We start from the raw sequence: 14,036 nt of genomic DNA on the forward strand, positions 1-14,036 counted from the left end.
CCTGTGGTTTAGCCAGAGAATGGGCCACCTGGACAGAAGACTTGACAGTGCAGTTCTCAAGTGTCGCCTTTTCCTTTGCATGTGATCTGTCAAGCGCCCAGTAGAGATCTGGAGCTGCCGGCCACAATACACACCGAGCCCACAGGAGGCTGGCAAGCGGGCAGCAGTACTTGTTGGGTAGAAACTGGGTGAGCAGATGTTAATTCATTTGATCTCTTTGTATGCGGATTTGCACCGGCAGAGACAAGAAAATGTGTTTGATGTTCCAGCAAATGTACACAGATAATGGGGAGGGTTACAGAGAAGGCGGCTATAGTAAAACAGCCCCTTTAGGCACGATGCAGCAAGTAGTTCAGCCAACTCAATTGGCTTCTTGGGGTAGAGCCAAAGACAGATAGACCTATGGTTCAATCTGGTGCTGATTTATTAAAAGCATTGGGAATTTGAGTTAGCACAGACAGTTTCTCATCAAAATTTGTGCGTCAACTGTGTCATTTGTTTTATTATTCTCTAGTATTCATTATGACGTTTAAAAAAAAAGTCACAACCCATATATTGGATATACTTCACTGAAACGTTTCAGTAGTTTCTTCTGTTCCGCATATCAGGTTTATCAAAGCATACTAGTTAAGACCTTAGAAAATGTAATACAGCATAAGCTAATGTGGCTATGCATACATAATTTGTTTACAACCACTAATTTAAACATTAGTTTAATTAAATTCACAGTTAAAACAGTTTCATACAAACCCATTTCCAAAAATGTTGGGACGTGGCCTAAAATGCTAATAAAAACAGAATGCAATGATGTGCAAATCATTTATTTCTGTATTTAATTGAAAGTAGCATATTTACCAGGGTGTTGCATCACCTCTTATTTTAACAATACTCTAAGCATTTGGGAATGGAGGAGACCAATTGCTGTAGTTTTCAAAATGAAATGTTTTCCCATTCATGCTTGATATAGGATTGCAGCTGCTCAACAGTTTGGGGTTTCCTTTGTTGTTATTGTTTCATAATGCACCATATAGGAGAGGTCTGGACTGCAGGCAGGCCAGTTTAGCACCCAGACTTTTACTACAGTGCCATGCTGTTGTGATATGTGCAGAATGTAGTTTGGCATAGTGTTGCTGAAATTAGGCAAGGCCTTCCCTGAAAAATACATTGTCTGGGTGGCAGCATGTATTGCTCCAAAACGTGTATATTGTTGAGCATTAATTGTGCCTTCACTGATGCGAAAGTCACATCCCATGTGCACTAATGCCATCACAGATGCAGGCTTCTGAACTGTGCATTGATAAGCTGAATGGTCCCTCTCTTTAGTACGGAGAACGCAACGTCCACGATTCCCAAAACTATTTTGATTTGTCAGACCCCAGTACAGTTTTCCAATTTGCCTCAGCCAATCTTAAATGGGCTTGGGCCCAGAGGTGGTGGCAGTTCTGTATCTTGTTTATATCTGGTTTCTTCTTAGACGCAGCAACATACTGTGTTCACAGACAGTGGTTTTCAGAAGTGTTCCTGAAGGGCATATACTTTTCAAGAATCAGAATGTCTCTGTTTCAACATTTGATATGTTGTCTTTGTACTATTTTCTATTGAATATAGGGTTTAAATGATTTGCACATCATTACTTTTTTAGAAACGAGGTTGTACATTGTTGGTGTTGTGACATTGTATTAAACAAAACGTAATGCTCAACTCCACCATATGTAATATGTTTAATTATCAGGCTTTCATTTAGAAATAAACTTGTAATGATCTCAATACAGCCGAATCATCGCACTCCATGATGAGTCAATGTCATTCTTACTTTCTGAACTTATTCTTCTTATTATTCTTATTCTTCCTGCCAGCAGCCATGGCAGCTTTTTCAGCCATGATATGTTGGAATTTCTTCTTGTTGGTGCTGTCAAAGAGAAAATATATTTTACAATTATTTCATAAAGTATTCAATATCAATGTAATTTGTATACATTTCCAGAAACTGTATTCCGAAAATTGTTTTTACAATGAACAGGATGGAAAATGCATTACTGTACATGAATGTAAACTGAAACATACTGTCTGAACTCTGCATCAGCTAGCAACTCCTCCACAATGGTTCTTTTCCTTTCTTTTTTCGGTACACGGGAATGATAGAAGTCCACAGGGTTATCTACTACTGTAGCAACCTGTGACAAATGCCAATGCAAAAATTACAATTGTCCAAAAACAAACAGTACATTTTCAATGTTTTAAGTAGCTCTAAAAAAGCAGTAAAACAGCACACAGTAGATAGCATGCGAGACCCAGCCCAGTTAAGGGTTAGAGGCTTACTGACCTGGAAGTACTTGGGGAAGCCATCTCTATCATTCTTCTTGTAAAACCTCTTTGGGTCCATTGCGCCACGCATTTTCAGTGCTTTGAGGTCGCCCTTCAATTCCTCTGTCATTTCCGGAGCCCTCATGTTAAACCAGCCAGCTCCGCTTGTCTTTTCCCTCTCCTCCTTAACATGGCAAGACGGGTAGGAAAACATGTCAATCACAAAAGTCAGTGAGAGAAACTGAACAGTAACTGCATATAGTCAAACAGCTCTAGTTTTCTACTTTTTCCAATTAATAAACATGTATGACCTTGTACTCACTTTACGTTTTAGTTTAGCAGCATGTTTGGACTCCTTGTATGGAGGCACAGCATCTGTCTTTTCAAACTCCGGGCCAATGACGCTCTTTTTCATCAACTGTTGACAGAAGAAAACATTCACAATCTTCAGCAGGAGCCGGTGAAATTGTACATTCAAGTCTGATCAGATCAGTGAGAAGTCAAAAGGTTTGAAATTGCATGGAAAACTTCACCTCATTGAATTACCCCAGCCCTGCATAACTACACGTTTCTTTACCAATTCTACATCATAAATCACCTTCTAACAAAATCAATGAAAGTTATTTACCTCATCTTGGTTCTTCTGTTCCTTCAGTTTTCTCAGTGAGTTAGAGACAGTCTTTGATTTGCTGCCATCGAAATTGATGTATAATCCCCCAAGCTCCTTTACTCTAAGGCCTGGGTCAATACAGCTGGACAGCTCTTTCCTATAACAGATCGCCAACAATAATTACCAGGGAGGGGCAGCATTGTCTGGGCCCTGGTTCATGCTTGATATGTTAATGAAAATGAATATGTATATTCTTGGTATATGCTTGGTTTGCAGGCATTGCTATTCAATGAGTAAATAGCTCTATTGAAAAAAGGAACAAAGTCCTTCTACAACACGGCATAGTATAGCCGGAACTAAACCAGTCAACTAAAATAGCAATTTAAGTGACAAAATGACACCCAATAACGGCATGACCAAAAACAGACTTACAATTGGGGATTCCTGCACGTGAAGAGGACTTTGGAGTCTTCATCATCGTCACTACCTTCCTCATCGACAAATTCTTCCTCATCTCCCTCTTCAACTGCTGCCATCTCTCCATCTCTGGACGATTTCCCCTGCTCATCCACGTAGTACTGTCCACCTGACTGGAGGCCAGGGTGGGTATCTATGACAAATAGGCCGCCGTCAGAAGCCAGGGAGTGGGTGGCAACAGATGGGCTGGCCTCATCCTCCACACGGACAGCTTCTCCTTTGCCGTCAGAGTCCTGTCTTTCACCATCGTCACCTTCCTCCTCTGAATGCTCCATACTTTCATCCTCACTGCTCTCCAGCAAACTGATGAAGCCAGTTTTCTGTACAAGAATAGAGTCCCTGGGCTTCACAGCTGCAGATAGACAGACATTCAGGTTCTGGCTGGAGGTCACCACAATGGCTTCGGTGGTGTGAGGGGCACGGTCTTGGTCAGCCTTTTGGTCAGCCTTTTGAACCGCAGTTACCAGTGAACCGCTCACATCAATAGCCTCCTTGATTGGCCCTGCCATACATTTTTGGCTCCCCGCCTCCGATGGAGGATTTGGGTGAGAGTTCACGTCTACATCTATGGGCGCTTCCTCCTTTTCCTCATCAGACACCATAATGACAGGGGCCATTTCATGTTCGCATGTTGTTACGGTCACAGGTTGATGAGGGAGGACGCGTGAATCAGCCGGCATAATCGTCTCCTTTTCTAATGTCGCTGGGGCGTCCACATCTGCTCCGTCCTTGGTGGACGGCTCCCTCTGCTGGTCCTCCGTTTCCACTGCAGGCACACAGGTGGCTTCAGCAATTTCTGCATCAGCACTCTCACAGACAGTCAGGTTAACTTTCACATCTGCCTTCACATCACCCTGTGGAATGTTTTCCAGAGTAGGGACAGAGGTATGCATCTCAACCTCTTCTCCGGTGGTTTTCTTGGAGCCCTGTTGTACACAAGTGGCCTCTGGCATCTCGGCATCCTCAGTGGCTGTCGGACTCTCCGTTTCCTCCGGTGCTGCTCCTTGGGAGGTCTCAGGGTCAAAGATCACTACGTCCTCATCACCCAGGGTGAGAGTCCTGTCTTCTTCACACATGTCTATCACGGAGCTGTCTGGATCAGCATTGACCGTGTCCTCTAAATTCTGATCTTCCGACACTACGCTCTCCTCAGCTATTCTAGATACAGTAACCGTAGAAGAACGGGTTAAAGCTTTCACAACTAGTATGTCGAGGGCTTTGGCTGTCATCCGGGTAGCTGGTGTTGCCCGGGAACTGCTGCTGGATCCGGTGCGACTACTGCAGGGGGTGCCCCTGCCCAACGCCAACAAAGGACTCCCCAGAGGGGTATACGCGTCGGTCAGGTCCGACTCAGAGTCTGTTACGGTGGCGCCTGTCTGTTTAGGCCCTTTCCTCCTGCGAGTCGACCTTCTGGGAGTCATGCAAGGCCCGGACTCAAAGCCCTCAGAGTCATAGGTCTGGGAGTCTAAAGCATTTCCCTGTGACTCGTTTCCCCCGTGTTGTACCGGAGAGTTGGAGCCGGTTTCTTCTAAATGCATGGGGATAGCCTCGACAAGCCGACCCTTCCGGGCTCGAGTAGCTCTGCGTACTGTGGAAGTCTGAGGTCCAGAGGCACATGACTCAGAGTCGGAGAGCTCTGCTTCTTCACTCTGAGACTTTGAAGAACCCCGGTTGCTAGACATGGCAGCCCTCTGTGTGCTCCTGGTCACTCTGGTCAGGGAGTCCATCGCCTTGGATGCAGGCAGCACTGAGCTGCAGGGCTTCCTCAGACTTCTGGTGACTCTGTAAGCATTCTGTTCTCTTGACACAGATGAGAAGCATGTGTCACCCTTTGGCACCTCATCTTCCTTCGAGTTAGGCTGATCCATACCTGCGGCTCTTCGGCCCCTGCGAGCTGACTGTGCGTTGGGGATTGCATCTGTATCCGATAAAGCAGAACAGCAGGAATCTGACTCAGACACGTCAGCTTCATGGGTGGAATCTACCTGATTAAAACAGCCAGTTTGTTTGGACATCCTTGACTTTCTCCTCCCAGTGGCCTCAGGGAGAACTTCGTGTTGAGAGTCACTGGTCTCCTCAGACTGGGCTGCTGTCCTCCGTGTTTGCCGAGTGGAGGCTGGGATAGCCTGTGGAGAAAGGTGTCAATGAGTACTTCTGAAATGAGGTCCCAGACAAATACTTTGTGGTGTCGTTGAAATACTGATGGATTTAAGAATAATTTGTACAAAAATGAATTGACAACAGTAGGGTGATTTTCTCTCTCTGGAATAATTAATTGATAAGAGTAGGATGATATGGGAATGTACAAACTTATGACATTGGAGCAGGTTAACAACTCAAACACACAGTGATTAGTAAACGTAAACGTGTCAGTGATAACCTGACGAAAAACAAACTAGCTAAGTTGCCAATAACAGTAAGTTCTTCAGGACCAATTTGGAATAGCGTAACTTAATCCGTGGAAAGATAAACCTTGTACTGATTAAGACAATCATTGCACTGAAAAATAAACTGCAATTGGGCCTACGCGCGGAATACCACATTATTTTTACCAGTTGAAAAACAGTCATTCAGAGCAAGCTAGACAGGCTAGCTATCTGGTTGCCACGTGAGCATTAACAGTTAAATATCAAGTAAGAAACACTGGAAATAATATGTATGAAATGTACATAAATCGTACACACATTTACTTATAATTGCGAAAATCAACATACCACATCTTCGGCGGATTCATTGGAGTTTGTTTTACTTGGGGAACACACGCGTCCACCTCTTCTAGTAGCCACCATCTTGCTCACGATGTCCCATCTCACTTCCGCCAGAGATTTGTATTTCTCCGCTTCCGCTACGTGTTCTCAACGTCGGTCAGACGTCATCAATCGAATCTCGAATGCAAATCGAATTTGGGGTTATGAACGTGTTCATGTAACCTGATAAGTGATCCTTAAGGGATGGTGTCGTGCACCTAAGGGCGTAGGTTTGTATTGTATATTGGGTGGGTGGGGGGGGGGGGGGGGGGGGTCAGGGTAAATGGATTCCAGGATTTGCACTCTTTTCCAGACATTGACTGGTCTGTAATATTGTCCCTCCCAAATCTACACCCCTGTATGCACCCACATTTGAATTGACACATCTTCAACAGTTTGTTTAATCATTTAATAAGAACCAATTCTAGAACATGACACAACAAAAATTGTAACATTATATATATAATAATTACAGTACAAGAAATAACTGAAATTTCATGAGATTTTGGATCCTGTCTAGAATAAATGCCATGATGAATAAATAAAGACATTTTACCTTTTACAGTACTGGGATAAAGAATGCAAACCATTAGTACCAGACTGTGTCAAATTCTCATAGTACCACATGGCAAAGCAGTCCGGTAATAGGACAAATCACATCCTACATGGTACTTTCAGTGAGTAAGAGCAGGGTAAAAATATACAGGTGCTGGTCATACAATTTGAATATTATCAAAAAGTTAATTTATTTCAGTAATTCCATTCAAAAAGTGAAACTTCTATATTATATTCATTCATTACACACAGACTGATATATTTCAAATGTATATTTCTTTTAATTGTGATGATTATAACTGACAACTAAGGAAAATCCCAAATTCAGTATCTCTGAAAATTAGAATATTACTTAAGACCAATACAAAAAAAATATTTTTAGAAATGTTGGCCAACTGAAAAGTATGAACATGAAAAGTATGAACATGTACAGCACTCAATACTTAGTTGGGGCTCCTTTTGCCTGAATTACTGCAGCAATGTGGCGTGGCATGGCATGGAGTCGATCAGTCTGTGGCACTGCTCAGGTGTTATGAGAGCCCAGGTTGCTCTGATAGTGGCCTTCAGCTCTTCTGCATTGTTGGCTCTGGCATATTGCATCTTCCTCTTCACAATACCCCATAGATTTTCTATAGGGTTAAGGTCAGGCGAGTTTGTTGGCCAATTAAGAACAGGGATACCATGGTCCTTAAACCAGGTACTGGTAGCTTTGGCACTGTGTGCAGGTGCCAAGTCCTGTTGGAAAATGAAATCTGCATCTCCATAAAGTTGGTCAGCAGCAGGAAGCATGAAGTGCTCTAAAACTTCCTGGTAGATGGCTGCGTTGACCTTGGACCTCAGAAAACACAGTGGACCAACACCAGCAGATTACATGGCACCCCAAACCATCACTGACTGTGGAAACTTTACACTGGACTTTAAGCAACGTGGATTCTGTGCCTCTCCTCTCTTCCTCTAGACTCTGGAACCTTATTTCCAAAGGAAATGCAAAATTTACTTTAATCAGAGAACATAACTCAGCAGCAGTCCAGTCCTTTTTGTCTTTAGCCCAGGCGAGACGCTTCTGACGCTGTGTCTTGTTCAAGAGTGGCTTGACACAAGGAATGCGACAGCTGAAACCCATGTCTTGCATATGTCTGAGCGTGGTGGTTCTTGAAGCACTGACTCCAGCTGCAGTCCACTCTTTGTGAATCTCCCCCACATTTTCGAATGGGTTTTGTTTCACAATCCTCTCCAGGGTGCAGTAATCCCTATTGCTTGTACACTTTTTTCTACCACATCTTTTCCTTCCCTTCGCCTCTCTATTAATGTGCTTGGACACAGAGCTCTGTGAACAGCCAGCCTCTTTAGCTATGACCTTTTGTGTCTTGCCCTCCTTGTGCAAGCTGTCAATTGTCATCTTTTGGACAGCTGTCAAGTCAGCAGTCTTCCCCATGATTGTGTAGCCTACAGAACCATACTGAGTGACCATTTAAAGGCCTTTGCAGGTGTTTTGAGTTAATTAGCTGATTAAAGTGTAGCACCAGATGTCTTCAATATTGAACCTTTTCACAATATTCTAATTTTCGGAGATACTGAATTTGGGGTTTTCATTAGTTGTCAAATAAACACTTGGAATATATCAGTCTGTTTGGAATGAATGTATACGTTATACAAGTTTCACCTTTTGAATGGAATTACTGAAATAAATCAACCTTTTGATGATATTCTAATTATATGACCAGCACCTGTATATAAAGAAAAATATCAGCAGAACACAGTTACTAGACCAGCCTTGCTCCTTTGTTCACTAGATTAACTTTTTAGAAGGTTACAGAATCAAGGTGAGAGAAAAGTAAATATACAAAACGTATATATTGTCTTCTAAAACAATTCCTGTCTGAATAAAATGAATCTTGCCTCTCCCAAAATGAATGCAATCTCAGGCAAGAGACTTAAGCTCTGCGTGTCAAACATATCACTTTTGTCAAGATATTCATTCCTAAAAAAAACCTTCACTGTTGACCTTTGACTGCAATAAGCTTTTTTCAGCAAATATCATTTAATATTAAGATATGAAAAAATAGGACACCCCTGTAATTTTGGGATATAGGCAGGGCCAACACCGGTCTCCTTATTGCCCCTGCTTATTTTACATTTAGGTAATTTTATCAGACATTCTTATCCTTATCACTGTAAACTTTTCTTGCTGAAAGACAACATTTCTCAACTTGACAGATCAGGGATATAATCTAGCAACCTTTTGGTTACTGGTCAGATTCTCTAACCAGGAGGCTAACTGCCCCCAACAGACAAGGGGTACCCAAGAGTGAGAAATCTCAATGGCAAACATCTCTTTCTCATAGCACTGAACACAAATATGCCAGTAATATATCTAGCTCTGGGCCAACTGCTCTGCAAGGATAATAGCAGGTGTGTATTTATAAAAATAATGGAGGTGGGTCTGGGTTCTTGAACTGTCTTTGCTTTTGCCTTACCACTCAAATGAACAAAAACTCTGCTACATGCACTATAGACGGTACAGGTGCCCACCCAGTAGCGGATCAAGATTACATTAAAAGGAAAAAATACATGTGAACAAGGTCAGAGATATTAAGAAAGAATGATATCAGTTTTGTTGGTCAATGAATGCACAAACGTGTAACGCTTTGGCCCAGCAGGAACTCAACCAATCACTTTCAGGGTAGTAATTCTGTCACGCTGCGGTCAAGATAATATTCACAAAATAATTTTTTAGAAAGCCTGGTTGAGTTTAGCATCTGCACATTTACTTCAAAAGTACTTAATTTAACAAATCAAAACAAAAAAATTATAATCGAATTACATAGATCAGATCAATATTTCTAATGTTGTGCTTTATGTTCACAATTCGTGCTAATGTTGGGGTTTTTTTAACTCTCATTCACTCCTTGAAGATGACTCCTTGTACCGGAATTTACCAGAATGCTTTGCATGGTAACATAAATATTCTTTCAGGGATTCTGGTTCAGGATGAAAACCAATCATTCACTCTCCCATACACATTAATAACATTGCTAGCTGTAGTGCATAAAAACAAAGTTTTGTAACCTTACCATTAATTATATCCTCTTAGGTAAGGCAATTTCTAAACATTTTAGAAATTGCCTTACCTAAATGGAATGGACATTTTTATTTTTACCTATTCAATGTTTAAAAGCACAATAACCAGCGATGTTGTCAGAATGCCTATGGAATTGTTTTGGCAGCAGTTACCTAAGTGGAACAACTTAGGGGGCAAAGTGTTTGGCCGCTATATACAATTCCAGTGAAATTTCCTTACAAGTACCTCTGATGAGGCATAAGGCCTTTCCCCATAGTTTCGATACAGTTACCAGTAGCAGTATTCTGCAGTAGCAGTATTCAGTATTATAAACTGGCATAAAACATTATACAGCACTAGGACTTTACATTTAACTCTCTGACTCTGATGGACTGACTCACAGCAACCTCAAAAGAAAATCTACAAATATCACATCCATAGTGGGTGAAGGGCCGTGCTTTCCCTTCAAACTGCTTTGGAATAATTCCAACATTGTAATAAAATGCCAATTCTGTGGTACCCATTCATTATTTTTTCCTAATACCCCATTATCCTTGATATTAATGGATTCAGCAAAAGCAAAGAAAGTGCAGGGAGAAAAATAAACAAAAAGAGGCACTTCACATTAGGATTTGGATTTTGTTACCATGTTTGATGAAAGTTTTGCAACCAATAACTTTGTCTACCAACTGCGATGCAAGAGGGTAAGTGGTTGGACTTCTATTATGTCATTATCTGAATATTATCTGAATATTTTAAATACCCACTTATAAAATGCTACAGGTTGCTTCTCTTTGAGTGAACAAGGTAGCCTTTTGCTTTGATGATTCCCCTGCTTTTGACAATGACGGAGTAGCGCAAAACCCACTGTAGCCTCCAGTCTGCTACCTTCAGGTCCTGAGTGCTCTCCTGCACTGCTTCCTGGAAACTGGCAGCAGTAATCAGTTCTACGGGAAATGAGAGCAGTGCAAGCATTAATTAATTGTCCCTTAAAGAGCACACTTCCTATTCCGTACCGTAATTTATTATATTGGAAAGATTACAAATTCAAATGCAATAGCACCACCTTTACCTTTTGGGTCATTATGGGTCAATAGCTGAATGTCAAACTCCTTTGCAAACGCAGTCAGGTCAGGGGGCATCACACAGCAAGAGGCCAAATTCACCTGGTTACTACTGGGTTTCACCTGAGCAAGAAGAAATGCGATCAAAACCCAAAATACACCTGCCTGGTCCTAGGATAATCTGACATGTTGTCAGCACAACCTCTCACCTCGGCCCAAGTGTAAAGCTGTTCCAGGAGCTCCTTATCCAGGTCAGAAGTGCCGATGGTGGCAATCTTGTGGCTCTGCACCAGTCCCTCCAGCTCCCTCCAGGCAGGCTGCAAGTTCTCCAGCGTCTGGCTCTCCCCCTCAGGTAGAACAGTGGGTGCAATTATCACTGAATCAAGCTGGGACACAGCTAGGGCCTGGCAAGCTGTTGGAAAGAATATGATATACAGTCGCTGACTCACTGGGGTCCATGTTGTTTTGTAACAAATGTAATACTTACCCTTATCTACAGCCTCTTTGATTGAAGAAAGGTCTGCTTCGCAAATAAATAGTTTGACTGCAAATCAAGAATATGGAAACGTTATTGACAACGACAAAAGAAATCATGCAGAGGAGAGCTGTTTCTATCATGGAATTTAAGAACTTGATTTTGAATTCCTCATGTCAATGCCGTGACTAACAACTACAGGAAATGACATGGTCTTGTAAGTCATCTTTGAGACCAGTCAAACTCACCTGAAACCTTAAGCTCCTCTCTCTCCTCAGGTGTGATGGCTTCTGTAGCTTGAGGGATGGAGCAGTCAATTATGTCTGGTAGCTCCTACAAAAACAGGTGTAAATCAAAGTGAGAATATCGACACAGTGACAAAGTTAGAAAATGTATACAAAGAATCACAAGCAACATCGATATTTTTACCACTACGCAATTACCAACACATGCTTTCTGTTTCACAATCTTGTTGCAGGATTTCACTGCGCGGATGCTCCAATAAGCTTTTGCTTTGTGTATTTAAGACTCCCCTACTGTACTCACTGAGTGTGCTGAAGCAGACTAGCTGACCCCAGCAAAAACGCCACAGGGCAAAGCCACTCCAACTTCACAGCAGAAGTACATGTAGGACCTTTCGCAGCCAACTTTGCATGAACGATCACTATGACAGCTCCTTTTCATCAGTGTGAGAAATTATTTGCGGTCAATCAACAGGCAGCTATTTTGTTTTCCTAGTCAAAGAATGCTATTGCGTAGTAGTAACCAACGGTTACACAAGTTTAGTTCACTATGGATCAATCCATGCCTTTTTCATTTTTAAGGATAGTTTATGTAAAATGTTAGATGATTAGAGATACTACACACTCTTGGTCTCAATGTAAACTTGATAGGGAAGATATAGACACTACAGACTTACTGGAGTTTGGGAGTTATGTAAAAAGCACTTATGTAGCTACATGTGTGTAAAAAATAATACCTGTATGGGAAATACATAGGTGATTTTACATAGTGGGTAGCTGAAGTGTGATGTCTCACCGTTGGTGAAGTTGGTGGTGGTATTGTGGCAAACCACTCACTAAGTGTGGCTCGAACACAGTCTTGAATCTGTAATACAAACATTTGAGAAAGGTCAGACTACATTAATAGCCTTTACTGAAGTTGCCATAAACAATTTATGATTAAGTATGTGAAACTAGGCTGATCACTTGATTGTACAGCATTGCTTTACAAGATTGTCAGAGATGGAGCATGTAGAAATATTTTGGACACAGCGGTCATCAGCTGTCAAGCAGAACGTTTTTGTTAAACATTTTCTTTACCATGCAAGTAAAGTGTAGTTTACTAAGGTCAGGTGTTGAGCTAATGTTTACTAAATTATCTTCCCAAATAGACAATATTCTTTGACTTGCTACAGAAGAGTGAAACATTTCACACTTTATTGAACCGGTACCACCCTGTGTTGCTCAATGGTGAAATGCATTTACCCACATACATTTGGGTCATGAACGTAAATTAAATTAAAATATCCATTTGATTGACTTTTTAAATCAACACCTGAACAGGTTGAACTTTATATTGATGATAATTTGCTATCATGGTCGTGTCCAGCAAGTTAAAAAATTATGTAGTTGTTGAAGTTGATTAAACATCTTACCCAAACCAAATCAAACACTTGTGGTGACGCAACACACCCGTAACCATGATCAAAAGCATGTTAATTAATGTCCTACAGAGAGGTTACATCCAGGCAGAACCGAAGCTGTACTAAAGGCTGCACCATCAGGTTATGTTAAACGGACAAAATAAAAATAAATAAAATAATGTTAATTTGTAATATTATATAGAACACCGATAAAATTAGTTTAATTATTACAAGACTGTGGCTTAACACAAACACTAATGCTAAAGGGAGATTCTTAGCAACACTTGAGTCAGGTGGTGTTCAGGGTAATAATGTTGTATGGTGGTTCGGCATACTGAAAAGGCCAACCTTCTAAAACCTACACACGATAAATCCTAATTTACGTATCTTGCTATCTCAGACTGGCTGGCAACGCAGTCCCACTGATGTAAACAAAGACTACATTGCGCGAGCGTGTTTTCTAATGACGAAACCAGGAAGACGGGAACAGTGCGTGGTTGTTCAAGTAGCTCGATGTATCGAGGCCATACCTCTTAAAACTAGGCATTTGCAACGTGAGCAAAACAGTTGACTCACTAGCAATACTGATGCAGTTTTCAGACGTCTCAGCTGGAACAGTGTTATGACGAAGTCCAATGGTCAGACTTACCTCTTCACTAGGTGAAGACGGACATTTTTTCTTGAGTCGGCTTCGGTTTACTAAATTCCCAGTGTGCAGATTCAAAGTCGTAGCATGGTTAAGGAGAACCTTAGCACTGGTATTGTGACTTTCCATTGCATGTGGTGTTCTTAGTAGTTAGTAAATATATCGTAGTAAAACAACTATATATGCTACCCGGCAACGTATTCGTTACTCAACTTCCAGCTACAAGACGGTCCCTATTCCAACAGTAACCCTCTGGCTAAATTAGAATGACTTGTAGTAAATGAAGCTAGCTGGCGGTGGGAGATAGCGATATGAACACGCCCACTTTGTAACTGCGCGTTGATTGCAAATGCTGGCATGGATATCTACGGAATGGAGCACTCATCTTTTGACCAAGGCGATTTTTCCAGTTGTACTGACTTGCGGAATGCACAATGTAATGATGACACAGC

General features: G+C 41.6%; 2 protein-coding genes across 2 annotated transcripts; both read right to left on the bottom strand.

Moving 5' to 3' along the window:
* Positions 1 to 1,044: 1,044 nt before the first annotated feature.
* Positions 1,045 to 6,212, bottom strand: dnttip2 (deoxynucleotidyltransferase, terminal, interacting protein 2). Its single transcript, XM_010872051.4, has 7 exons — positions 6,106 to 6,212; positions 3,347 to 5,517; positions 2,933 to 3,071; positions 2,627 to 2,722; positions 2,324 to 2,488; positions 2,065 to 2,174; positions 1,045 to 1,909 (listed from the first exon to the last, which is right to left on the bottom strand). Exons 1-7 carry the CDS (start codon positions 6,178 to 6,180, stop codon positions 1,810 to 1,812), a joined length of 2,856 nt encoding a protein of 951 aa, XP_010870353.2. The 5' UTR covers positions 6,181 to 6,212; the 3' UTR covers positions 1,045 to 1,809.
* Positions 6,213 to 9,439: 3,227 nt separating this feature from the next.
* gclm (glutamate-cysteine ligase, modifier subunit) lies at positions 9,440 to 13,886 on the bottom strand. Its single transcript, XM_010872050.4, has 7 exons — positions 13,588 to 13,886; positions 12,332 to 12,400; positions 11,542 to 11,626; positions 11,306 to 11,362; positions 11,028 to 11,230; positions 10,827 to 10,941; positions 9,440 to 10,701 (listed from the first exon to the last, which is right to left on the bottom strand). The coding sequence occupies exons 1-7, from the start codon at positions 13,711 to 13,713 to the stop codon at positions 10,532 to 10,534; spliced, it is 825 nt and encodes a 274-aa protein (XP_010870352.1). The 5' UTR covers positions 13,714 to 13,886; the 3' UTR covers positions 9,440 to 10,531.
* Between the last annotated feature and the right edge of the window lie 150 nt (positions 13,887 to 14,036).

The sequence above is a fragment of the Esox lucius genome, chromosome 8, assembly GCF_011004845.1.
Source record: "Esox lucius isolate fEsoLuc1 chromosome 8, fEsoLuc1.pri, whole genome shotgun sequence".
Classification (NCBI taxonomy): Eukaryota; Metazoa; Chordata; class Actinopteri; order Esociformes; family Esocidae; genus Esox; species Esox lucius.